Source organism: Muntiacus reevesi, chromosome 6 (genome assembly GCF_963930625.1).
Source record: "Muntiacus reevesi chromosome 6, mMunRee1.1, whole genome shotgun sequence".
Taxonomy (NCBI): domain Eukaryota; kingdom Metazoa; phylum Chordata; class Mammalia; order Artiodactyla; family Cervidae; genus Muntiacus; species Muntiacus reevesi.
In genome coordinates this window covers 62,060,631-62,087,967 of record NC_089254.1, presented here as the reverse complement: position 1 = coordinate 62,087,967, position 27,337 = coordinate 62,060,631, and the positions used below count along the sequence as shown (strand labels likewise).

Genomic DNA, 27,337 nt, shown 5'->3' with positions numbered 1-27,337 from the left:
TATTTCTCGGCCACTTGGGCGTATCCTTCTTATTCAGAAATTCTGCACAAAATGCCCAGATTCACATGTTCACTCGCGTGTTGGGTAGGCTTTAGAGTGACGGGACAAAATGTGTCTCAGCCAGGGAGGGTGGCAACCAGCAGCGGGGTTGCAGGACTCCCGTACCTGTCTGGAGCTGGCCGACCGGGCTGACTATGATCATGTGTTTCAGGCTGCACTGTGTGATGTTGGCGTCAGGTCAGGGACACAGTCCTGGCCTGCCGAATCTGTATGACCCCAAGTCTCTTCTCCTTTCTGGGTCTCAGTTTCCCCATCATCACGGAGATGGTGGTTCTTGCCTACTGGCCTCCAAGGCTTTAGGGAGGTGTTCCTGAAAGTGTCGGAGACCGCAGACTCTGCAGGTCCGAGGCTTGTGCACTGGAAGCTGCTCAGAGGCAGAACCTTTGTCCCTTTGAGCCCTGTGCTGGAGGGAGCGTTGGACAGAGCCAGTGGAGCTCTCAGACCAGCTTCAGCCTGAGAGTGAGCTGGCACCTGTCACTACCTCTGGGCCAGCTGCATCCTTTCTCTGGCCATTCATTCTCCCATCTGCACAATGCTGGGCCCTGGGGGATGTGCTAGCCCTGATGCCCTCTTCGTTCTGTTTCTTGGTGCAGAGCAGCATCTCAGGACCTCCCGACAGAGGCAGAGCTGGGAGAAACTGTCCTTGCTGGCACCCTGGGCAGAGGCCCCTCCTCTGTCAGCAGGTGGACTGGACACGCCCAGGGTTGGCTCATCACCCCAGACCATTGATCCAGGTTCTGGCCCTTGGCTTCCAGAATGCCGAGGAGGTTGGTGGCAGGGCAGCGAGAGCCACGCCCCTCCTCGTAAGTTTCCTTGCCTTGGGCAGGTCCACTTAGGCTCCCACCGCTCGGTACTTCCTGCGATCTAAAACCCAGGCCAAGTTCCTGCTCCTTGAGGGGGTCCCCAGTACAGGACGGTCTCAGGGGACAGACTTCATCAGGCCCTGGCTTCTCCTGGCTCCTGTCACCCAGCCTGGTGCCTGGGTCCTCGGGCTTTGCAGAACTCCCCTGGGGTCCAGTGTTGTCTAGCCCCCAGAAGGACCATGTAAGTAATAACCTGCTCATTAGACTGGAATGGTGGTCAGTCCTAGGGGAGGGCCCTTTGCAGCTTGAAGCTCAGAAGCCCAGAAGGTAGGGACCCTAGAGCCCTTCAGTGCTACTCCCCCCCCCAACTGATTCAGCCCCTACACCTGGGACACTGCCTGACCTTGCGCAAAGCCCCTCATATTTCAAAAGGGGAGACTGACACCCAGAGAGGGGAGGTCTGTGACCCTACGGCGAACGGGGGCTAGAACTCAGACCTGGTGCTGGCCCTGCCATGTGAATTGCCTCATCTCTGGGCAGAGCAGAAGCTGCTGTTTCTTTGCTTCGAGACTCCTCACTTTCAGCTCTCCAGGGATTTCCCCTGGAGGGAGGTCTGGGCATCTAGATTTGCCAAAGTTGTAAATCTCTTAAGCCATAAGCTGCTCCTTGGCGTCTCCCAAATGCCCTGATATGAAATACAGATGTTCCTCCCTTTTAATATCTGAGTCTACTTCTGAATTTCCCATCATGTTTGCACCTAAGGATGCAATTACCATTTCCTCCCATTGTCCTCTCTGCCCGTCCCTCTGCTCTCAGCTGACGCAGGCGCTCAGCCCTTCTGGGTGAACATGAGACTGTGAGGTTATGAAGATCAGACTGCTTCTGAAAGCTTTGGGGCGGCTCGGGGCCAGCGATGCTTATCAGTCTACCCAGGGCCCCTCTGAGGTTATTTTCTTCCTTTCAGAAGATGCCTGTGTATGCCACAAGGAGTATTTCCATCAATTCTTCTGCCCGATCCAGCACCAGCTGCATGCCACCCTCGGCCATTTGTCCCCCCGTCCCCCCAGCTGGCTCCTTCCCAGGCCTGCTGGGCCATGTCTGGTGGGCCAGCCTCCAGGGCCCTTCTGAAGGACTCCCACCTCAGTGGTTTTTGGCTGGGCCCTGCAGTGCTAACCCAGGGCCATGTGGACCACGGACCATCCCCGTTTGACCACAGTAATATGTTTTAGGTTTATGGACTTACGGCAGGTCTTAGATTTAACACATGAAACCGAGGCCAGGTTTTTCTTCTCTTCCACTGGAAGGAAAAACAAACGTCATGATTACTTGGCTCTTTCTACCTCTGGGCTATCTCTCGGCGCTCTCTTTGGGGTGGGGATGTAGGGGGTAGGCCAGGCCACGGCCCATGCTGGGTGGGCAACTATAGGGGGAGCCAGCTCCCTGGCCTCACGTAACACCCTACCCCCGGTGTTAACCTCTGAGCTTCTTTCCACATCTATAAAAGCTCAGTCGTGTCTGACTCTTTGCAGCCTCATGGCCTGTAGCCCGCCAGGCTCCTCTGTCCATGGAATTTTCCAGGCAAGAATACTAGAGCAGGTTGGCATTTCCTACTCCAGGGGATCTTCCTGACCGAGGGATCAAACCTACATCTCTCACGTCTCCTGCATTGACAAGTGGATTCTTTACCACTAGCGCCACCTGGGAAGCCCTGCCGTGTCTATAATATATAGTAATTGCCATTTCCCCCGGTGGCTGGAGGTTTGAAATGGTGTCCTCTGTATAAGTGCAGTCAGTGGAGGGGAGCTCCTTTCCTATTACCCATCGCACAGCTCTGTTCAACAACAATGCTTTGTGTCCTAAGGGATTTACTTTGGGGTAAAAGGAGTCATGTCCTTATGGTGAGTTTTCCATATAATATGATGGTTTTGAGATTTAGGGGCAAGGGGCTTGCGTCCTAGTACTGACCTCACATGTGACAGGGCCACTGCTGACGTGACACCCTGCATTGTTCTGGCCCCCAATAGCATACAGTCCTAGAAACCTCTTTCTTTCAGTTTGATGGGTTTCTTTTGGCAAAGTTGCTTTTCTCCTTGTGCCTTTGCGGGGACACCCATTCTGAAGGTGGAGCCACAGGTGTGACGTGGGGCGAGGGGAACACAGGCCACTGAGACTGGCAACTAGGTCCCCCTCCAGCGCCATCAACCATGAGCTGAGTGTCCTGGGCAAGTCAGTTCTTGGAGCCTTGGTTTTCTTTCAGGGTTTAGGAAACAGTGACTATACTCGGCCTCGTACAGAGTTTATGCCCAGGTGGCGGTAGCTTTCTTTTTTTTTTTTGGACTCAAGGAGGCATTCGAGGTCATTCCTCCTATTTAACTGACCTGTAGACTGAGGACAGGGCAGGGGATGTCCAGTCCCCACCATCAGTAAGTGACAGAGTGTGAATGCAGGGTTTAGATTCCAAACCCAGGGCCCTTTTCTGCTGTGGCATGCTTCCATCCCCAACTTCTGGTTGCCCATAGAGGGCTGCCCAGAGCAGAGTGAGTCCCAGGCTCCGGCCCCAGGGTGGGCACAGAGCACAGAAACTCGGGTTCCCGACAAAGCCGGAGTCCTGGGCCTCAGCCTGGAACCTCAGGGGAGTTCCAGGCCCTCCTTGAGGTTTGCCCAGCAGCCCAAGTCAGGCAGAGACGTGCTAACAGCCCTTTCTTCTTGCTCCCCAGTGTCCGCCAGGACTTCGACGTCCCCACCAGCCACCTGATTGGAGCACACGGATACTGCACGCAGGTCAGGGCCGTGGTAGGATGTGGGGCAGCCTAGCACGTCTTTCCCTTCCTCTTCCCTTCTGTCTTTGCTCCTGCTAGCTCTCCCCGAGCAGCTTTCAGGTTCTGCTGGGCTTCCTCATCACAGAGACCTAGAAAGGGGCCCTGGGTTAGCTTCTGCTTTTAGGCTTTACTGTGCCGAATATGTGTGCCTGTAGCCACAGGAGGTGCCAAAGAGACAGACCCAAGCACTGCCCAGCCCAGAGCCCCGGCGTGAATGAGGGACCCATGTCCAGCTGTGGCGACGACGGCCCTGGCCCCCTGTATTTGTACAGGATGTTGTCTTTAGGACCACCCTCCCCTCTGCATCTTCACAGAGGGGCCTTGTGGAGAGCAGGTCTCCCTTGGCACAACTGCTTGTCTTCAATCCTCCCGGTTTCCCGGTAATACAGGAAAAGGATCTGTTTACCTATCATGGCAGGCACTTCCCTGGAAGTCCGGTGGTTGAGAATCCTTATTTCCATTGAAGGGGTCACAGGTCTAATCCCTGGTTAAGGAACTAAGATCCCACATGCGGCAAGGTGCGGCCAAAAAATAAATAAATAAAAATAAATTTAAGATCCTGTCATCAGGCGTCAGGACTGGGAGCCAAATGCTACACCTGACTTCTGCCTGAGCTTTTCTCTGCATGGCAAGGCCTCCCTGAGTAGCCACCTGGCCACGGTTAAACCCAACCCTAAGTGCCTCTGGGGGCAGCGTGTGGAGCACAAACTTGGTTGGGTGGAGCTTCTCTGGCTGCTGGGCCCACAGAGGACAGCTGACCCCAGCTGTCCTCGGGGTCCTGGCTCACACATGCCAGTCCTGAAAACACATCTGGGCACCATGCAAGGGCTAGCTCAGGGCCTGTGGTTTGTCTCAGGCACCCAAGGAGATGTGAGGTTGGCTGTTGCCCAGCCCCCAGAGAAAGGTTTCAGGCTGAGCAGCCACTGGGGGTGGTCCAGCCCGCTCTGGGTCTTTCTACCTGTCCTCTCTGTGGGAGCTTCCCCACACAGGCAGAGCAGTGCTACTCAGGGGAGGTCACTTAAGCAGTATACAGAGGATATAGAACAGAGCCTGGGCTGAATTCTGAGCTGTGTTGGCAGTTTCACTTGTGGCATGGGCTGGGACAGTTTTCTTCCCCTCCCTGAACCATGGTCTCCTCATTTGTAGAGTGAAACACTGAGACTAGATCAGTCTTCTTCTTCTTCTTCTTTTTTTAAAGTATTTATATATGTATTTGGCTGCATCAGATCTCAGTTGTGGTGCACAGGCTCTTTAGTTAAGGTGTATGAGCTTAGGTGCCCCATGGCATGTGGGATCTTAGTTCCCCAACCAGGGATTGAACCCAAGCCTCCTACATTGGAAGGTGGATTCTTAGCCACTGGACCACCAGGGAAATCCCTAAGTCAGTGCTTTTTGAACTTGGATGTGCCCGTGAATCCTACAAAATCTTGTTGAAGAGCTGGCTCAGATTCAGTGGGCCTGGACTGGGGTCTGAGGTTTTGAATTTCTCACAGGCTTCCAGGAAGGGCGATGCTGCTGGTCCATGGATGACAATTTGAGTTGTGAGGTGTCAGGTGACCACTAAGCTTTGCCACTATGTGATATTTGAGACTAGGGTCAGGGAGCGGCCTGTCGCCACTTCTCATTTTGAGAAGGCTTCCTGCTCTGAGGAAGGTTTTGAGATACCCCTCAGATGGAGAGCAGGATCTTTCTCCCCGTCGAAAGCCATTTGTGAACACTTGAATGTATCTGGAGAAGTCTGTGCCTTTCTTCGGCAGCCACTGCCCCCAAGGTGCAGTATCTCAGAGCAGACATTTCCTCCAAATTCCTTCTTGCTTCCTCTGTAAGAATACAATGAGGCCCCCTCGGCATCTCCCTTCAATAATGGCCCCTCTGCGACCATCAGAGGGGCCTCTTTTACTACCTCTGGGCCAGAGATCCTGGTATTGACGGAGAGAGTTATTAACCTGCACATTGCTCTCACAATTCAGGGGAAAACACTTCTGTGAACTCTGCCCTCCAGAGTTGATGATGGGCAAGGGCTGTTACGGCCGTTCCCACGTACCACCGGGGAGATTCCTGAGGGCTGGCCTCAGAAGCACAGCAGCCCTGGCAGGGGGTGGGTCAGACAGAAGGTCCTGCCCCAGCGATAAGGCTGGGCTCTTGCAACCTTCCTTAGTGGTGCAGCAGATACTTAAAAGTTGCCCTTCATCTTGTATCTCTGGCTGGCCAGATGGTCCCCTCAGGGGTAACGAGTGAGGAGAGAGGGAAGGGACGCTGGAAAGGGAGCTGGAGAGTGAGGGTGGGCGTTCGGCTCTGTTGCTAAGCAGCTGCGTGGCCTGGGCAAATCCTTTCCCAGCTGTGAGCCTGATTCCCCATTCCTAACAGGAAGCTGGACCCCTGGATGCTCTGCTTACGGCAGGGCCCTTGCAGCCATCTCGGCCCAGGAGACACTGCCTGAGGGAGATGGTCAAAGAGTCACTGCTCCGCAAGTCTGGTGGTTCTGGGGTCAGCAGGCGCGTCGGCCTGACAGGTGTGCGGCACGAGTCCCGAGGCCACGCTGCTGACAGGGCCAGAGCCAGAGCAGGAGCCCAGGCCGGGGCCCGCCCGCCCCCACCTCCCTGCCTCTGCTGGCCTCGCCTCTCCCTCCTTGCTGGAAGACCCTGCCCTCGCTGGTGAAGTCCTAGTACAGCCTGGATCTGAGTTTCTGGTGTCTCCCCATTGTCAGCTTCCTGGTTTTGAGAACACGCTCTGGTTGCGCAAGATGTTATCTGTGGGGGAAGCTGGGCGAAGGGTACACAGGAACCCTCTGTGCTATTTTTACAACTTCTTTTGACTCTCTAAAATTATTTCAAAATAAAAAAGCTTATTAAGAAAAGAAAGTCCAACACTTCAGGACCCACCCAAATGTCGCTTCTCCACAAAGCATCTCTGACTCAGTCATGTGGTCCCGCATCCGTGTGGGCCACGAGTGCTCTATGCACACATTTTTTACAGCTCCGGTCACTTCCTACATTGTTCTTCAGGCATGCAGGCCCGTACCTGATCCTCCCTGCTCTAGACCCGGACGCCCGGGGTCAGGAGCCACTCTTTCCCTCCATCAGGAACACCGCCCCCTGCCCCCCAGCGGGGTCCCGGGTGCAGCTGATGCTCAGTGACTGCTGTGGAGTAAAGACGGATGAGTTCCCAGAGTCGCTTTGATGAGCAGCGCTGGCAGCTTCCCTGAGGGCCGGGGAGAGTGCTGGGTATGGCCCCTCTGATGTTGGTCTCTCCTCTCATCAACAGGAACTTGTCAATCTGCTCCTGACCGGGAAGGCCGTGTCCAATGTTTTCAACGATGTGGTGGAGCTGGATTCTGGGAACGGGAACATCACGCTCCTCAAAGGCATCTCCTCACGCAGCGACATAGGCTTCCTGTCCCTCTTTGAGCACTACAACGTGTGCCAGGTACCCTCGGAGCGCTCGGGCCCCCGGAGACCCAGAAACCCAGCTCCTGGGGACCCGCAGGAAGCAGGGAGGAGAAGGAGAGCTCGACTCCAGGTCCCGGGAGCAGGGTCCAGTCTCAATCACCAAAGCTTCAGGAGAAGTGCCGCTCCCCTGCCATCCAGGTTCACACCCACAGCCAGCAGACACCAGGAAAGGGACTTCAGGGGATTTGTGGCGTCAAACGGCCATAGTTGTGTGTCTGTGTTGGCCAGGGCGTCTTCTCCAGTGATCAGGACCTGAGGTCTTGGGCACCGTGTTAGTTTCCTAGAGCTGTCTCAACAAAGCGTCACAAGCCGGGTGGCTTAAAACCTCAGAATGTGGTGTTTCATGGCTCTGGAGGACAAGTTCTCCTAATATAAGTCCAAAATCAAGGTGTTGGCAGGGCCACGCTCCTCCTGAAATCCACAAGGAGAATCCCTCCTCGTCCCTTATAGTGTTTGGTGTTTTCCAGCAACCCCTGGTGATCCTTGGCTTGTAGAGGTGTCACTACAATCTCTACCTCCCGTGTCACACGGCCATCTCCTCCCTCAATGTCTCCTTAGAAGGAGACAGTCATGTGGATTGCGGGCCCACCCTACTCCACTAACTTCGTCTAAGCTAAGTAACCTACAGCAGTCCTGTTTCCCAATAAAGCTACATTCTGAGGTACAGGGGGCTAGAACTTCAACAGATCTTTTTTATAGTGGACACAGTTCAATTGTAGTAGGTCTCAGTCGGTTTGCAAGTGTTTTGGTCCCTCTATCTCTCCTGTCACTTCAGCTGGGGTCTTAGAAAGGATGTGACCCCCAGGTGAAGCTGGGCAGAGGGTAGGGTGACAGTATCTCTGGCAACATGGGCAGGGGACCACTGGGCCCTGTGTCCTTGTCCCTGCCTGCTGCCAAGCCTTCTCCGAGTCTCGGTCTTCATGTCTTCAGGGAAGAATTATTCTGTGGTTGATTTCACGAAAGAGTTGTCCTGAGGGAGTAGCAGGAGGTCTTTCTGCAGTGACCAGCCCCGCAGAGGTTCTTGGAGGGTCAGGATGAGGCCTCACAGATCTTATATCCCCAGAACCAGGGATGCAGAGACTGAGCCAAGGGATGCTCAGAGCATGCTAGGTGGATGGGTATGTGGGGTAGTTCAGTTTCATCATGGCCTTCCTGCATGATCACATGTTCAAGTGTGCTGTCTCCATTGAACACCACTGTTTGGGTGGCCCCATCCCCAGACATCTGGGGATGACATCTGGGGGTCATCTTGGGGTGACCCCCCACCCCCACCACCACAGACAGGAAGCAACCCTGTAGGTTCCAAAGACTTAGGGAGTAAAGAATGAATGACTCATTCCCAGATGTGCTGATGTCAGGAGAGCACCCGGGAGTGCAGCCATGTGGCCCATGAGATGCACCAGGCACCCTGAGCCTTGGACCCTGTGTGGGCTCTGCAAGCATTCACCTAAAATTCCACGGGCTGAGAGGTAATCTTGACCAGACTCACAGAATCCCAAGGCTTACTAAGAGCCCTGATCTCACTCTTGTGTGAAGGGTGTTGATCTAAATATAAACTATTTTCCTTTGGTCTGTTGGGGGTAATTGACAGGAACATCAGTTGGGCATCATCCTTTCCTTAGAGTAAAATGCTGATTGCAGAAATTCAGATCCTACAATGATCTGAATCCTCAGATCCACATGGAATCCCCACCCCAGTCCCCACTGTTTGTTTGATTGGAGATGGGCACTCTCTCTCCTTGAAACAAGGGGTGGTTTGCTCCTCTGCCTTAGGACAGCGGCCTTGTTAAAGAAGGAACCCTGGGCCTCTCCTCTTCTCCCCAGAGCTCTCTGAGGACCAGGCATCTGAAGGAGAAGGTGGAAGCCTGGCAGTTGACCAGAGTGCTTTCATCTCCTGGAACTCCACCCTCCGTCATTTTGGTTCTGAGTTCCCCAGGGCCTTCATGATTAGCCACATCAAATAGAAGGAATTCAAGGAGGTTAAGCATCCAGGCCCAGATCTGGACCCAGAGCCAGGGCCCCCACTCAGCCTGGCCTGGTCTTTTTCCACCAGGCAGCCCAGATGTGCTTATGGGGGAGATCTGGTGTTTGGAGCAACCTGGAAATGATGTTCACAGCAGAGCTGTTCTGATAAGGCTGAAGCTTTTCTTTCATGGAGCCAGGCCTGCCTTCACTCACAGCCCATCTCCAGGCTTCTCAGTGCAGCCTCTGGCTGGGAGCCAGAGTTCTGGGCCCTCACGTGTCTGTGGGGGGTGATAGGTCCTGTCAGGTGACCCACATTCCTCCTGTGCCCTGGGAGAAGCAGAGGCAACTCTGGGCCAAAAAATGCACCCCTGCCATAAGTAACGAGCCCCTACCCCTTCCCACTCCAGCCTGGCTGTGTCCTGTGGAGCCTGATTTGTTCTCCATGACCAACTGGACTGGCCTTGCCCATCTGACTTCCCCTTACTCCCTGCATCCCCAGGCTCAGTGTGAAGGCTAGGCTGCACTGGGAAGACCAGCTCCTCCTGGCTCCTGGTGGCCATGGTGATGGGGGACTGACAGGCCAGGGAGGAAAACACAGCACAGGGAATTTAACTTAAGGGCTTCCCCATGACCTGTAAGTCATGTTCATTGCTTGCCGTCATGGAGGGACCTGGGCAAAGACTGAGTTGGCAGGGAGAGATCTACAAGCGCCACCCTCCTCCCCTTTGTCCAGCTCCACAAACAGCACCATCTGCCCAGTTACTTGAACCAAGAGTGCGTCCAGTCCATCAAGAGGTCATGGGGCTCTCACCCTAAGTTGCTTCTCAAGTCCTCTTTCACCCCTGTCCAAGCCACCAGCCTCGCTGGTCTGAACACCTGTGGCAGCCCAGCTGGCCTCTGGCTCCTGTCCCCACCTCCTTCCAATCGGGCTCCTTCTCTGAAGCCAGTGTAATCTTTAAAAGAGTAGATCGATCACATTATTCCATTGCTTAACAACTTTCCATGGATTCCCAGCCCTCTGAGACTGTTATGGGCTGAATCGTGTCTTCTCCCCGATCCTTAACCCGGCATTCATTTGTTGAAGTCCTAGCTGGCAGTACCTTGGAATGTGACTATGCTTGGAGATAGGGCCATTAAAGAGGTAACAAAGGTGAAAGAAGTCCGATGGTTGGGCCCAAATCCAGCTGACTGGTGTCCTTATCTGAAGAGGTTGGGACATGGGCACACACTAAGGGCAGACCACTTGAAGACACAGGGAGAAGCTGTCCACCTTCATGCCAAGGAGAGGGGCCTCAGAAGAGACCAACCGTGTTGACATCTTGACCTGGGACCTCCAGCCTCCAGAATTGTGAGAAAATTAATTTCTGTTGTTTGAGTTGCTCCGTCTGTGGAACTTTGTTATGCAGCTCTAGCAATCTAATACAGAGACTATAGTCCAGATCTTCCCTTGACTGATAAGGCCCTATATCTTGTCCCTGCTTTTCCCATTCTTCGTGTTTTGACTTCACTGTCGCTTCTAAGAGGAAGCCTTTCCTAACCTCATCACTCTATCTCAGTAGAGGTCTCCTCTTGTGGCCCCCTGCCCACCTTGTTGTTCTCCATCACAAGAATCTTAATTCTTTCCTTCACAGGCCTCCTCTTGGTATTACATATCCCATTTCATTGCTTTTGAGATGCAAACTTGCCCCACATTTGAACACTTCTGAGATTTTGGTGTGTAGTGGCAGTTGATGATGCGTCCGGCTTTAATTGCCAGCCTGTGTTCTTTCTTAGTGACACAACTAATGGTGACTCTGACGGCATCTTAGCTTCACTGACATGTGGTGCGAATGTGTCTGTGTGACTATTTGTTTACTATCTCCACCCATGGGTAACCCTGCAAGGATAGGCTGTTCTAGGGTCCTTCACCGTCTGGGTCTGAAGCATAAGTCACGTGGAAAGGAGGCGATCCTTGGAGATGACGGACTGTCACTTTGCTGCAGTCAAATGTTGATCCTTTTAAATTAGGGTTTTAAAGCTGGCAGTCCGTGAATGGGTTGGAGGCATTCACACACCTCTGTCCTGCAAAAGATGCAAGAATCCATTTAAAAATGCAAGTTGACCCTTGAGCCACTCAGGGGTTAATCTGCATATAATTCATCATAGATTCTCCATATCCGCCATTCCTCTGCCTCCAGAGTCAACTGGCCATACCCTATGTAATAGTGTAGTAGTTACTATCGAAAAATATCCATGTATGAGTGGACCCGCACGGTTCAAACCCATGTTGTTCAAGGGTCAACTGTAATCCCTGAAGATTGTGCTGCACGTTCACCCACTAGGAGAAAGGCTGGGGCCGTGCCGGGGGGACGGGAAATGTGCCCCCACCCTCCTTCCTCGCCCCAGGCCTTTGGTCAGCTACCCTAGAATCCACAGGAAGCCAATTTCGTCTTTGGAAAAAAGTCACCCAATTGGAAGGGGCTCCTGAATGAGAAAACTCATTTATAAATTCCCCGGGCAGCTTTTTTTGCCCTTAATCTTTTGACCATTGCTTAGATGGCAAGCTGCCCTTTTGTCCCTCTGCTGGAAAATTCAAGGTGGCTGATTCTGCAGACGCCGGTTCCTGGCGGGCTGCACGGCACTTTTTCCTGCAATGAGTGAGCTCTGGCTTCCCAGTCTGCAGAGCTCTCTGTTCGAGGTGATGCCCTCACCAGAAAAGCCTCTTTTAACTGGAACGGAAGCCAAGTTTGCAGTGGGCTTTAGGCACGTCCAGCCACGTCCCTTAAGACAGTGAATTCCCCGCCCCCCTCACCAAGGAGGGAGCTCTGTAGTCACGCTTTACTGTTCCCAGGGGGCTGGGGTGAGGGCCTAGCAGGCCAAGTAGGACATGGGCAGGGTGCTTGGATAATGAGAAAGTGAAGACTTTGTGAAGTTCACCCTACTACCCTCTGTCAGAGGTTCACAAGCAAGCATTTCCCCAGAGCACAGCCTCTCTGGCCGAGACATCCCAGCTCCAGGTGGGCTATGGGAGGCCCAGTCTTCTGGGACGGGCCCCAGAGAAAGTATGCCCATCTCCCCACTGGAAAAATAATTCCCATTCTTTCCTTAATCCACAGGCTGCGGCTGTAAATACCTGAGTGTGCAAACATCTCCCCGGGGCTGGTGGGGATTAGGCCGAATCAAGCCTGGCCCACTGCACATACAGAACTGAATCAGCCAGGGCCCAGGGTTGGGAATCACAGGTGACAGGGAGACAGCGTGTCGAAGTCTGGCCACCAAGGGGCAGACCAGGCACGCATCTGAGTGGGGTGGGGGGCCGGGCGCCGCCTCTCCCCTTTGCAGATCCAACAACAGGAGGGCGCTGATGTTGATCCTGGGCATTTGCCTTGCCCACAGCACTCCTCCACCATGAAGGTCCTCTGCTGGGGACTTTCCAAAGGATTTCCTCCTCAGGAACTTGCACCATTATTCTCCCCTTCCCTGCTTTTCCCTGATGCCTGCTGTTCCCTGAAGGTCTCTGAACATCTGTCCTGGCATCACGCATAGATGCTCACCCAGAGGCCTTCCCTCCCTTCTCCACCTGGCTCCAGCCCCACCTGTCTTCAAGCTAAATTCTTAGCTCATGTTCTGTTTCAATCATCAGGACCGTCGGTCAGCAAACATTTGCTTGTGTCGACTGATACTCCCTGCACTGCTGCTAAGGGTATATAGTCCGTGCGAGAGGCAGGCAGACATGCTGTCATAGGGCAGAGGGATGCACTGTGACAGAGGAGGGTGGGTACTTGGTACCTAGTTCCCATCCTCACCCCGGGACCCAGAAGGGGGACATGATGCGTGCTCTCTGACTGGGTCATCTGGATGAAGCGGGACCTGAAGGAGAAGGGAGGTGTACCCGTGGACAGGGCGCAGGCATGAGGCTTGCCCTGCTGGATTAGCTTGAGGACTGGTGAGAGGCCCTGTGTGGCTACGGCTGGGGAGGGGAGGGTGTAGGAAGAACCGGTCAGGAGGTCATTGCTGGGGGCAGAGGGGCTGGACATGCGGGGGCCTTCAGTGGCACGATGGGCGGCACCACATGCCAACTGGCTGCCAGAGATGAGGGGAGGGTGATGCCCGGCTTTCAGGCTGGGGTATCTCCCTGACTGTCTGTAGGGCAAAGGCCCTGGGAGTGAGGGGCTCAGTGGGCAGGGACAGCCCTGTGTCAGTGAGCAGCACACACAGGCCGGGATCCCTCACTGGGCCTCGCTGAGGCCAGCCCAGGCCTGGGGTTGGACAGAAGATGCGCCAACCTGCTTCTCTGGGTGCCATGTTGCATCAGGTATCTCCATCTGCTCCCTCTCCTTGTCCAGGTGGGCTGCTTCCTGAAGACTCCGAGGTTCCCCATCTGGGTGGTGTGCAGTGAGAGTCACTTCAGTGTCCTCTTCAGCCAGCAGCTCGAGCTGCTGCGAGATTGGAGGACCGAGCGGCTCTTCGACCTGTACTACTACGACGGCCTGGCCAACCAGCAGGAGCAGATCCGGCTGACTGTGGGTGCGCCGCCTTCCCACCCATCCTGTGCGGCTGGGGAGCCTCCAGACTGGTCGGGGACGCCGGCCTTAGCACGCCCAGTCAGGGCAGGCAGAGAACAATGCAGGCTCGACTGTTGGGACTGGGGGATCAGAGGGCGAGTAAGAGCAGGGCCTCCTGCAGGAGGGGGCCAGCACTGGGCCTTGAGAAGTGGTGGGCTTGAAGGGTAGAAGGTGAGGTGGAGACTACACAGGAAAACGCATCACGCCAGCAAGTTTGGGTTTTTATTCTCCAGGCAAAGGGGAGCCATGGAAGGTTTTGGAGCAAGGGGAGTGATGGGATGAGATATGTTTTTGGAAAGAATTATTCTGGTAGCTGAAGTGGAGCAGGAGGGTGGGGTAGAAACTGGAGATGGGAGGCCAGTGTGTAGGTTCTGTGGTATCTGGGTCAGAGCTGACGGGCAGGAGCCAAGGAGGGTCCAAACGAGAGGAGAAGAGCGGTAGGTGCCCGAGGACTCAGGTCTGAGGAGTAGGGTTGTTGATGCTGACCTCGGGTGAGCCCGGGCCTGGCTGATGACCGTGTGCCTCTCCCTCCCTCCCTCCCCAGACACCACCCAGACTGTCCAGGAGGACAGAGACAACGGCCTCGTCCCTCCCCTTGAGCTCTGCATCAGAACCAAGTGAGTCAGGCTCATCTCTGACTGCCGAGCCTTGCCCGAGTGGTGGCGGAGGGGTGGGGGGGTGGGGTGCAGCGGTGGGGGGGTGGTCTATAGGAAGGAGAATGGGGTTCCTGGATTGTCCCCACCTAGGAGGGGTGTGTGTGATGGGGAATGGAGGACCCCTGCAGACGGGAAAGACTCAGTGCTTGGGGCTGGTTCATACGTGGCATTTTCTGGTCACTGGAGCCCAGGGAGAAGCGTGTGATTTGTGAGATGACATGTCTTCAGACAGCTTGTTAAAATGCCCCGTGTCAGGCAGTGGGGGTGGTGAGCTGGTGCCTCTTGAGACCCCTCCTCATTCAAAGCAGCAGCTGCCAGATGTGGTGAGTGCTGTTGGGCCCAAAGGAGGAAGAACAGGTGAGGTTACCTGGTGGTGTCGGGTGGGGGGGTGGTGGCGGGGAGGCACTTGAATAGGATCGGAAGTGAGGAGGACCCGGCCTGGCCAAGGTGTGCTCAGCTACAGCCTCCTGGAGAAGTGATGCCTCTGCGTCGGGGAGGGGCGGCCCTGGACCTTCTGCTGGTGCAGGTGGGGCCCTCTGAACACCCAGTGGAGGCACCCTGGAGCCTCCAAGGCAGTGGGGGTCCTCCAGTCCTATCACCCCACCCTCGGTCTTTAGGGAGACTGAGGATCAGGCCAGGGAACTCACTTGACTCAGGAGTTCCCTGACCAGGCCCAGAGCTGGGGCGGCACTCTGCAGCGGGGAGGCAGGGGGAATCGCCAACGCTCAGGCTGACCCTTCTCAGAGCCTCTGGGTGGTGACGCAGAGGCCTCAGGGTGCCATGGGAGGGCAGGCCAGGAGGGAGGAGACCCGGGTTCCAGCAGGGGAGCAGGAGAACGTGCCAACGTGGTGAGCGTGGGTCCCAGAGTTTGGATCCCAGCCGTGCCGCTTTCTGTCAGTGAGCCATTGGACTTCTGTCTGTGCCTCACTTTGTCTGTAAAGTGGGGTTGATGGCCAGGCCTGGCTCACACGGCTGTCATGAAGAGTACCCAGAACATCACCAAGTGCCTTGCACAGTCCTGGATATTATTGTCTCAACCGTTCACGACTCCCAGTGGCCTTGGGCGGAACCTCTGTTTTCCTGTTTGTGAAGTGGTGGCGATTGGGGCGGAGGATGTGGGCCATGTCTGGGGCCCCGCGTCTCTGACTGCCTGAGATCCAGGGGGCTCACCTGGAGCCTAGGGCTGCTGCCCAGCCACCCACAAGCCAGTGAGCCCTTGAATAGAGCCGAGGAGAGAAAATAGGCTCCACAAACACAGGAAGGGACGTAGAGGAGGTGTGGGGACATCTGCCTTGTCCCCCACTCATGCATTCATCTGCTCATCCGTCCACCTGCCTGCCCGCCGGGCCGGGGTGGAGCATTCCTGTGGGGTCATGTGCCGGTGTTTCTTTCGTCGGGAGGATTAAAGGCACACGCAGCCCGCTTTCCTTTCATGTACAAAGGGTCACTCATTCAGAGTGATGAGAGACGGGCAGCAGCGGGGGGAAGGAGGTGACACCGACCTTGGCACCTCCTGTAGGACAGGGTGGGGGGCCACCGGGCATCCTTCCTGCAGGAGGGTCTGCCCAGCAGGGCTCCGGACCGCGCCCTGGGCGCAGGCTCTGCCCACCTCCAAACCCCTGGGACCTTCCCCTGAAGACCTCTGCAGCCCTCCCCGGTGGCCCACTGCCCTGAACCTCTCCGTTGACCCTCTTTGGAGTAAGTCCTCCTTTCCTGAGAATGCTTCTGCTGCAGAACTCGGCTTCCCAGGTGCCTCCCAGGGATCCAGGGATTGGTCTTTGTAGGCTCAGCCCTGATTGACAAGTGCTTGAATGACGGGGCTCTGGTCAGTCCAGAGACTTCCAAGTATGAACGTGGGCCTGAGGCTCCTCTCCCTCATCTGTCAGTGGTCTCTTCTCCTAGGACCTACCTCTCCCCCCCTGGGGTGGGGCCACGGGCCCTGAAATGAAGCAGTGAAATGACGGCATGTGAAATGACCTGGAGAGGCTTCCCTGAGCCCCTGGCCTGGGGCAGGCGGTCCAGGTTGAGTCCCTGCCCCGCCCTCGTCCATCCCTGCTCACTGTCACGGGAGCAGCCTGGGCTAGACTGAGTCCTGGCATCTCCTCCAGCAGGGCTCTTTAGTGCTCGTCACAGGTAGAAAATCATCATGTGTGGGCAACACACAGGGTTTGGGACCACTGGCCTGGGGCCCCTGGTAGGATAGCCAGTGAGCCCTTGAATAGAGCTGTTCCCTGCTGGCTGCTGGGGATCAGTGGTCTAGCATGTCTGTGTTTGTCCCTCACAGGGAAGGTTTGCTCTAGAGCGTGGTCCCCAGGGTTCAGCGGGCCTCTCCTGGAGGGGCATGGTTAAACACAAATCCCGTGCCCCCTGACCCCCACCCCTGAGCTTCTGGTTCAGTCTGTCTGGAATGTGGCCTGAGAATCTGTATCTCTCGAGTTCCTGGGGACTGTAGCTGCTGCTGTCCTAGGGCGGCCCTTTGAGAACTGGTGCTCTGGTGGCTGGTGGGGATGGTGGCCACCTCCCCCTCCTGCTCCCTGGCTGCCCGGTGAGGGTCAGCCGTCAAGTGAGATGCTGAGCCTCCAGCGTCTGGCCTGCTCTGACACACTTGCCCTGAGGTACTTCCATCCTGGCTCCGCGGCTGCCCCCTTCCCGCCCAGGTCTAAGTGCTGCACCCCTGTGTGGACTTTGCTGAGACCAATTCAACTTCTCCCATCACTTGCTCTGCCCTGTTGGGTCCTTCTGGGTAGTTAACACGGCACGACTTTTCCCAGCATCATTCCCGGAAAGCTGAGTGGGTGAGTGAGTAGAGGGAATGTGGGATTTTTCCCCCTGTGTACCCGTCAGATAACATACCATTGTAATGGGAAACAGCAGGTCCAGCCTCCTGGGATCCTGTTCCAAGGGGTTGGATTACAAAGGCTTTGCATTTTGTTTTCATCCCAGATTCTCAAACAGCTCAAAGGGAGAAACTTGGGAAAGTGGCCTTCAAGGTCAGTGAGACCCGCTAGTGCTGGGGCCCGGCCTCTTGGGGGATAGGTCCTGCTGCCTTGACAGGAAGTGGGTATGGCTTGAGCTCAGGTCCTTTCCAAGGCCAGTCAGAGTCCAAGCACCTGCTGAAAGGCAGGCCTCACGGCAGCATAGACCAACTTGAGGGCAGGTGGGATTTCTCCATCATCACTCCAACCTCATGAAACTTCTGGACTTGACTCTATGCAAGAAACAGCTGGTTGAGACTTGCGTCTTGCTCTCAGAGTTCACAAATGGACAGAAGTCAAGTTCAGAATCAACTCTGTTGCAATGCAGGAAGAGACGCACTGCCCACCCTCAGACTCAGCTCTTGTTGCCCTGTAAGAGCCTCTGACACTCACACTAAACCGCATGAGGCACGCCACATGCCTGGCCATCTGGCGGCCTGCTTGGGTCCACAGGAAGGCCTTTGGACAACTTCTGACATGGCCCTTCCTTCTACGGACAGGGTTCTCTAGGGTTGGGGTCTGGCCCCAGGCCACACCCCGAGTCAAGAACGGTGCAGGGTCTGGAGCTTAGGTTCATGCTGTCCCAGCCCAGTGGAAGGTCACTGAACGGGCAGGGTGACTTCCCACCACCTGGCTTTGTTGCCATGGTGACATTGCACAAGACCAGACTGCCAGACTTCAGAGAAGAGCATCCTAATTGGAATCCACCCCAGGTCCCGGACCATCTCCACTCTCTAGCGTAACGCATGCCTCGGCCTCATAGAATCTCCTGTTACCTTTGCTTGTGTCTGTCCCCTACCCTCCTCCCTCCTCTGTTCTCTAGCCATCTCAGCAAAAAAAAAAAAAAAAAAAAAAAAGCCTGATTTATGGTCATTTCCAAACAAGGCACACACAGTAACCTCTCTCAAGCTTCCAGCCTCAGTAGAATGGGGGAGAAAAAATGAAACGGTTGTCAACAGTCCAGAGAAAAGAGGAAAGAACTCATAACTGGGGCCTGGGGCTGGGCCACAGATGTTTCTGTTTGGAGGATCAGACGAAAAATGGAAAATGTAATTTCAGCTGGGACGGTGCCTTTGAGGGGCTGTAGCCGAGTGCCCACCTCCCTCTGCTGCTCCCCCCTACAGCCTGAGGAATCTCTGCAAACACCCTTCTTGCCTCGGTGCTGTCTTCACAGTGCCTCCCACCCACTGAGGGAGAGTACCCTGGGTGCTCCTGCCGCCCAGCCCCCCTCTTCTGAGTCCCCTCCCTGCAGCCCACAGGCACAACGGCCCATGGTGTTCCTTGTTCATGGAATATGTGACGCCATGTTGCACAGCATTGAACGGGAGTCTGGAGACCCTGACTGAGTCCTGGCTCTGCTACTATCATGAGGCTCCAGGTCTGGTTCCATCTGGACCTCCATTTCCCATCTGTGGATTGGGTATAATGGTGCCTTCCCTGAGCTGTGGCGAGGTTGAGAGAAAGCATTCCCTTTCCTTTGGAGACCTTGGGGGACTCACACGCGAGGTTGGCCGAGGATGGGTGGGGAGGAGGAAGAATGGGAGGAGGCAGAAGGGAAGGGAGGGGAGGTGGGCCTTGGGCAGATCTCAGTGCCCACTGGGGTCAAAGGGGAGGGGGAGTGCAGTGTGAAGACTCAGGTTTTCCTGCTGGTGCCCAGGTTTGAGGAGGGATAGCAGGGGTAGTGGGTGTGCAGGGTCATGGTCACTCAGCAGCACCCCTGGGAGCCCAGCACTGAGCTAGCGGTCATGGAGGGGATGCAGGCAAGTGAGACCAGCCCTGCACGTTAGGGGCTCACAGTCTAGCAGGAGAGGGAGATGCCATGACAGTGTGGTGGGGGGAGCCTGGCCGCGGTACTGAGGAAGGATACTTCTGGAAGGAGGGGTGCTAGATCTGACCCCGAAGGATGCGGGGTGGAGAGGGAGGATGGTCATTGCAGGTGCAGGTGTTGCAGGAACAGGGACCCCTTCTGCGGTCCAACAGTGGGCTCTTGTCTAACACTCGGAAATGAGGTGTCCGAGGAGACACGTGTGCTGACAGCGTGAGAGACTATTGGGAAGGGGTGCCCGGGTGGAGAGCAGTAAGGGAACCCAGGACAACTGCTCTGCCACGTGGCTCACAGTCTCGGGTTTTATGGGGATGGGGTTAGTTTCTGGGTTGTCTCTGGCCAGTCACTCTTAATCAGGGTCCTTGCTGCTGAAGCACACACGGCTCAGCCAAGATAGATGCCGGTGAAAAGGATTCTGGGAGGTGGTCGGACATGTCTCCTTTTGACCTTTTCCCGAACTCTTCAGTCTGACGCTGGCTTGTTCTGTGTTCCTTACCAGGACCTCCTGTCGTAAAGTAACTCACGTGATTGGTTCCTGTGGTTCCTGGCCAGCATAGGTGGTTTCAGTCGCTATGATTCCCCCAGAGGGCACAGCTCTGGCCAGGCTCTCAAGTGAGAGGCAGCCCCTGGGGCTCATTCTGTAGCTGCTCTGGCTGCCAGTGGCTGGCACCTAGGATGCGATGCTGGCACACTGGATACTTGTCTGGAAATCCAAAATGAGCGAGAGGAATTCTGGGGTGTATCTCTACAGGTCGGCTCTGGCGGCTTTAAAAGCAGGCCTGCTCTCTTCTCCCCACTGGTACAGCAAGTCAGCTTTGTTTCCCCTGAAATACACCAGTTCTGTCAGTGTTGAGAATCTGTGGAGGCAGGTAACTGCTGCTCCGCTCAGTGATGGCTGCTGGAGAGGAAAGGGATTCAGTCGTGATCATGAGATGGGCCTGCCCGGGACGCTGAGTGTACCTGAGCTATGGGGACAACCGCGTCTTCACTGAGCTCAACCCCTGAACCAGTGGTCCTTGACTGGGGGCAGTTTTGTACCGCAGTTTTGTACCGCAGGGGATATTTGGCAACATCTGGGGACGTTTTGGGTTGTCCTTGGTTGGGGGGAGTGTGTCAGATGTCCTGCAGTGCACAAGACAGCCATTGCAACAGAACTATTCAGCCCCAAATACCCACTGTGCCCACGCTGGGGAGCCCTGCTTCTTCATAGCTGAGTGAGCTTTGATGCTGCCTGCCCACCGAGAAGCCACTCCAATTCACCCTTCCCTTTCTCTATCAGCCCCTGATTGCATGTTTAGAGTTCTTATTCATCCTTGTAATTGGCCTGTAGACTTTCAGAACCATCCACCCGGGGAACCATTCATCCCCTTCATAAACACAGCATCCCAGCATTTGAGCTCTTTTAATTTTAAAACATGTTCGCTTTCCTGTTGTAGTTGTACACTGCTTTCTTTCTGTGTTTCTGCTACTCTCCCTGCCTCAGTACCTCTTGGCCAGGGTGCGGTGGGTTGGTTACCTCTATGGAAAGCCTCAAAGCCAACATCAACCCCACAGCCGGACCTTAGGACTCACTGACTGGTTGGTGTGACATGGGCGTCTAGCAGCAGATGAGAGTGACTCACCCCTACACTGAAACCAAACTCTATTTTGTCAAATTGGGAGCTCAGAGGAAAAGGTTCTATCTGCCTGTCAGTATGGGGAGGGTGAGGCTGTGAGGCATGGAGAGGGATGAGGGAAGGGCACTGGGGACCAGGCTGAGGGTGGATCTTATAGGGATACAGGAAATCTACTCTATTTCTGACTCTTCCCCTCATTCTCTCCATGACTGGAGGCAAGAATCCAAACTGGTCTTGGCAGTAGTTTCTCCTTTGCAAATCTGGGTCCCTGGTGCCTGTCTGGAGGCAGGCTGTAGGCAGGAATGTTGCTCTTTTCTCTGCCTTTCATCTGGGCATCTGGATTCAGGATGTGCTCCTAGTGTCTAAGATTTTGATAGGAACTTCATGGAAGCTGATGCTCCTCTACGGGGCTTCCCTGGTGCCTCAGTTGGCAGTGAACCTGCCTGCAATGTAGGAGATCCGCGTTCGATCCCTGAGTCAGTAAGATTCCCTGAAGAAGGGAATGGCAACCCACTCCAGTATTCTTGCCTGGGAAATTCCATGGACAGAGGAGCCTGGTGAACTACAGTCCATGGGGTGGCAAAGAGTCGAACACAATTGAGCAACTAACACACATACACACATGTTCCTCTACAAATCTTAACAGAACAGTAAAAGGTTTTTAATGATGTGTTTCAAAACTGCAAAGATGATGAGCAGAGAAAGCAAATTGAAAACCTCAAGTTGCATGGTAGAATCAATGAGGCTCTGCCTTATGTGGCTGCAGGTTGCTCAAGTGCTGTTTACCCAGTAGGTGCAGTAGGTCCACATACTCCCTTGGAACCTGTGGTCATCGCAACCCTTCTCAGCTCATCTTACCTCCAGAGCCTGCTCGGTTGTGGAAGTCAGACCTCTACCCGTCTTCCCCACCAGCTGGACCTCTATTAGCTACGGTGAGCTGTCATTAGGGTCCTGCGCCAGTAGGGCAGGCAGTGGGCACTCTTCACCAAGGAGAAGCCTGACTCCTTCTGGGGCTGCTATGTTGTCTCCAGACACCATCCCAGTGTCTCTCCTTAAAGCAGTGATGGATGCTCTGATGCTGATGGTTCCATCAAATTAGCTCAACCCCAAAGCGTCTAATAGGTTCCTCTAGATCTATCTCAGTGCGAACAACACAGCACCTCAGGACACTGTCTAAAGCACTCGGGTACCAAAAAATCACTTAATCCACATTCCAATGGAACAGGTGATGCTGACCTTGTTGATACACAAGACATGACTGATGATGAAGCAGAGGTTAGGTCCGTGGCAGAGCATGAGAGGTTATCCTGCATTTCTTATCACAGGTTATGCTTGGAATGGATCTTGTTAAGGTAGTTCTTCTGACAATTACTCTTGGGAGAAACTCTCTTCTAGAAATGTATGCAAACTTTTGCACATCCAGACCTGCCTCCGAGTATCTGAGACTGGAAGGATTCCAGGGACCAAGTGGTTCGGGTGATGAAATGGTACCTCTCTTTTATGCAAGAAGAAAAGAACCAATTTGCCAAAAAACCATACAACCCCATTTTGGGTGTGATCGTGCAACATCCCAGGACGCTACCAAATGAAACTGAAGGGAGTGCAGAGCTAGTTTGGGAGGGTTTCTTAAAATAGTTTAACATTCATGGCTGAGCAGCTATTCCACCGTCCACAGCCTTTTATGCGAGTGTTTTAACAAGAAGATGCATTCCAGTGTTCATATTTGGACCAGATGAAAATATCTTAAACTGTCACTTGACACGCATGACACAGGGCAGGGCTGTGCCCGGTGTCTAGACTATGGCAGCCGTTACATTCTTACATTCCCTGGGGAGTTATGGAAGCCCTGGGCAGGGTGGAGGCCTCAGTGGAGCTAGGAGGAGAATGCCGTAATAATTGTTCCAAAATGAGGTATATGCAAATATTGTCACCCACACCACACCTTTCCATGGGAGCAAGGAGCACAAAATTACACTAAGTTTTTTTTTCTTCTCCAAATGACAAGAAATCTTTTTGCTCACTTGAAGGGAAATGGAATGATGTAAAGTGTGAAAAATACTCCATGGGGGTCTTACAGTCTTTACAGAGACGAAGAAGTTGCTGGTCATCGGGAGGAAAGTGGGTTGGAAGTACAGAACGAGTATGAATCCCCCTGCCTCTGCAAGGCTGTCCCTCTCAACTGGAAACTCAGAGACATAGATGGGGTCCTGAAAGGCAGGCACAGTCATGAAGAAAGGCAAAGAGCAGAAGCCTGAGGAAGGAAGGAGAGAAATTCAGCGGGGTTCTAGGTTATTCATGAAGATGGAAAATGCTGGCTTTATGGCGAACCACGACTGAAACTTCATTGTACTTCTGAGCACTCGGTTGGAAAGTGCGGCAGTCTTACTTTGAGAGAACCTGTTCGCTGCCATCTTGCTGCAGGTGCAATCTCAGGGATACAGTCAGACCTCAGAGATGTTGTGGGTTCATTCTAGACCCATGCAGTAAAGCAAGTCATATGAATTATTGGTTTCCCAGTGCATATGAAGGTTAGGTTTACACTATCCTGTAGTCTGTCAAGTGTGCAATAGCATGATGTCTAAAAAACAATGTGCATATCTTAATTAGGAAATACTTTATTGCCAAAAATGCTAACCGTCATGATCTTCAATGAGTCGTAATCTTTTGTAATAATGTCAAAGATCACTGATCATGGATAACGGTAACAAAGATAGTAATAATGAAACAGCTTGAACTGCAGAGTAAGCAAATGCTGTTGGAAAAAATGGTGCTGATAACTTGTTCGATGCAGGGTTGCCATAAACCTTCAATTTGTAAACAAACAAACAAACAACCAAAACCCCCCACAGTATCTTCGAAGTGCAATAAAGAAAAGCTCAATAAAATGAAGTCTGCCTGTGTTGGGTTTTCCAGTGCAGATGTACAAGTAAAGTAAAAAAAAGTGTCCCATTCTTCCCTCTCTGTGATAATTTCAATTTTGACTTATAAACTTTAGGGTTTGAAAATGTCTGCTCCCCAAACCCCACACCCTGGGAAACATTTCAAAACCCCAGCCTCAAACTCCATGTTCTAGTACTGCTATTGAGGTATGCAACATCTGTTTCCTGGTTTGTATAATGTTAGGATGTACGTTTGTGTATAATGCACTCAATGCCAGATTTTTCCAAAATATTCCGCCTGCTATAAATGTGATTCCTCTCAGTCCTTTATAGAAAACTAGTTTCATGTACTAATATTAAAATTAAGTGCTGGTCTCTCCTATAATAACTTTAATTTGGGGATTGAAGTATGATTAAATTATATCTAACTCTGCTGAAGTGTTAGTTGCTCAGTTGTGTCTGACTCATTGCAATCCCACGGACTGTAGCCTGCCAGGCTCCTCTGTCCATGGGATTCTCCAGGCAAGAATACTGGAGTGGGTTGCCATTTCCTTCTCCAGGGGATCTTCCCAGTCCAGTGATCGAATCCGAGTCTTGTGCATTGTGGGCAGATTCTTTACATCTGATCCACCAGTAAGCCCTGTCTAACTCTGAACTCCTATTTAATCATACTTACTGCTTCTTAAAGCTTCCTAAAGTAATTTTTTGAAAATGCAAACCTGTGTTTTACTGAACTGCTCACAGCACTTAACTAACTTCTCGTGGTTTTTAGAGCAAAGGCCAGAATCCTTTTGAGGCCTCCTAGGTCCTGTGTGGCAGCCCCTGCAGGCTCCCTATGCCCCCTGCCTACCTTTCTGGGCTCCGGCAACTGGACCCCCTTCTGTGCCTTGAAACCTCCAGGATTTCTCCATATCTGGGTCTTCCCATGTGCCTTTAAAGTGCCACCATCTGGCCCCCCCCTGAAGAGTGACTGAACTCAGATGTGTGTAGATCACTCGGCTTGTCAAGGGGTTTTGGGTGCATTTGTCTTATAGGGACCCGGCGTGTAGGTTTGTCTGTGGGTGTGGAGGGGTGACATGGACATGATGAAACTTGAAATCCTCGAAGCCCTGGAGATGGGAGATCAGGTGAGTGAAGACAAGAGATGGTTCCTCTGTGGCCCCGCAGCTCTAACTCTCTGTCGCTCTGTTCTTAGGTGGAAGGGCGCATCAGTGAACTGGAATGGCTCGGAACCCATCCTGTGACCCGCTGTGGGGATGAGCCTCATGGCTCCACCTCTCATCACTAGGGGTGATGGCAGAGCCACGGGCCTCAGGGACAAGTCTGGGCCAGCACCTGAACCAGCACTGCCGCAGAAGTGTCCAAAACCTGCCTGCCTCTTCCATGAAGGGCTTGCCGGGGAGCGATTCGGGCCCAGTGCACTGCTGTGTAGCCCCTCCCAGCTGAGCTGTGACTGCCAAGGGAGGCTGGTGGGACCTCTGCTGCCTTTTCTGTGCATCCCTCCCTGACTCCCTGCCAGGCCGTCCCCTCGTCAGACCTCTGATGTGGTCAGCCGAGGGATCCAGGGCACTCGTTATTTCTGAGAGTTGGTTTCTATAAACCAGGAGTCAGATCTTTGCTGAGGCCCAGTCTCATTTGTTCTGTTGCTGCAAAGGAAGCTTAAGGTTTGCGAGGTTCATAGCTGCGGGGGATGGTGACGGGTGGAGGGGGCTAGAGCCCTGGAGACCTCTGGACTCAGTCATCACCCAGCAAGAGTCTCTATGTGAGACATACCCTGTGGCCCAGAGGTGTCCCTGGCTGGGCTTATGGTCTGGTCTGCCTTCTGTTGATCAGCCCATGTCTGAGACACCAAGCTCCATAAGCAGTCCTGACCAGGAGTAACTCAGGCCCCCTGGGATCCCATCTCAGGGCTGACCTCGATGCCTGTGAGGCCCTATGAGAACGGACATGTGCACCTGGAGGGTAGGCTACACCTGGCCAAACAGGTATGGGGAAGAGAACCATCTAGGGAGGGACCTTTTGGCCCTGGAGGACAGTAAGATGAGGATGAGAAGGACTAGATATGGTCCCTTGTGTGACTGCAGTGGGGCATGTGTGGAGAAAACTGGCTGAAATGTGGATGGGCAGAGCCCATGGAGATCCTCGCACTCCAGGTTGAGGGTAGAGTAGGTGGGAACAGGGAAGACTCCATAGTCACCCGAGAAGAGAAAATTGTACTCGGAGCCTCCTTCATTCCAATAATTTATATCCTACAGATTCCAAAGAGGAGCACGAGCAAGCATAGAAATGCAATGGGAGGCTGGTGAAGAAGGAGACCAGAGAGAGTTTTGTCAAAAATGGAAGCTACGGACCCCTCTGCCGTGGCTCCCCACAGTGGACTGAGCGAGGGTACCCAGAAGTAGAACATGGCCTCCAGGGACCTCTGTCACCTGGCTGTCCATGTAGGAGTCAGGAGCTGCATCGTGGACAAGTCCCCCCACCCCCACCCCACACACGCCTGGCTGTGCCCCTCGAGTGCTTGGCTGGGATTCTGAGTGGGGCCTGCAGAGCAGAGTGTTCACACGCAAGGACCAGGCATGCGCTCCTCCCACATCTGCCCTGACCTGGGGAGAATTGTAGACACTGGACAGCAGCCAGTCACCAGCTTCCATGTCCCCCCTTAAGGCTCAGGACACAAACAGCTCGGGGGTTGTGATCCCCCTGCAGTGCTGGCCGAAAGGAGACCCTCCCTTCTCTTTAAGAGCCAAGCATATACAGCAGGCAAAGCTGGTGTTTGGTGGTGACCACTAAAGAGCCTGTTTAGTGCTTTCGTGGGCTGGGTAAAAGCAGTGGCAGGACTATGGGTCTTTGGGGAGCAGCAAGTAGGAGCCGGGAGGGAAGTGAGAGGCCAGGAGTGCTTTGTCCTGGCTGTGCCGAGGCCCCCGTGGGGTTTGCTGTGTAAACTCCAGTGGCCATTCACTGCAGGCGTCCAGCAGAAACGCTTCCTATATGTCCCTGAAATGTTTACGCATTTGTTTTCCTTGGCCAGGGTTAGGCTGCTCCAGCTGAGCGACCCGGGGGAGGAAGTCGGTTTCCCTGCAGCAGCCTTGTTTATCAGCCTGGGAAGGAAAAGTGTGTCTTTTCAATAAAACACTTAACCTCCTGACCAGGGCACCATTGGCGGAGCTGGAGAAATCAAAATATTCCCAGCATTGCTTGAGGAGATCAGTTCCAACAAATCACAAAAGCACTTTTTCTAGAAGCCAAGACACAGGTACAAGTGCAGTATGACGCCCCTGGCCTGGAATTTTCTGGAAAGGAAGATGAGCAAAGCCCGACACCACCCTCTTCCAGGTCCACACATCAGAATGAGCCCACGGTGCTGCTGCCAAACTTGTAAGAATGAAATGTAGGCCCTGCCTCCTTGCACATGGATTTCCCATCTGGGCTGCAGAGTTTTCAAGGGAGACTGTGGGTGAGGGTCCATAGTGCCCCCAAATTGTATTAAACTTTTTGTGCACATGTACATTTGTGTAATTTTCTGTGGAGAGAGTCTGTAGCTTACCTCACAGCTTTGATCTTGCAACAAGTCCCTCTCTTTTCCCCCAAAAGGTTAAGAACCATATCCTAGGGCTGAGTGGCCTCTCAAGGGCTGAACCTGGGCTTGGCTGCTCCCTCTCTGGCCTCCATGTGCACGGGGGAGTCAGTTTATTGAACAAGCAGACCTCTGTGGGATGCGAGCAGGAGGCAGCTTTATTCTTTCTCAT

The 27,337-nt window shown here is 53.8% G+C and overlaps 1 protein-coding gene across 2 annotated transcripts in view; it reads left to right on the top strand.

Moving 5' to 3' along the window:
* Positions 1–27,079, top strand: part of MINDY4 (MINDY lysine 48 deubiquitinase 4) — a 112,420-nt gene extending 85,341 nt beyond the window's left edge. Inside the window, exons 14-18 of one of the 2 annotated variants that reach the window (XM_065938924.1) lie at positions 3,581–3,644; positions 6,947–7,108; positions 13,422–13,602; positions 14,185–14,257; positions 24,787–27,079. In XM_065938924.1, the coding sequence (XP_065794996.1) occupies positions 3,581–3,644; positions 6,947–7,108; positions 13,422–13,602; positions 14,185–14,257; positions 24,787–24,835 (529 nt within the window). In that variant the 3' untranslated portion in view covers positions 24,836–27,079. Of the gene's footprint in view, positions 1–3,580; positions 3,645–6,049; positions 6,195–6,946; positions 7,109–13,421; positions 13,603–14,184; positions 14,258–24,786 lie in introns of those variants that run through there. The other variant, XM_065938925.1, reaches the window with a different exon arrangement.
* Positions 27,080–27,337: the final 258 nt, after the last annotated feature.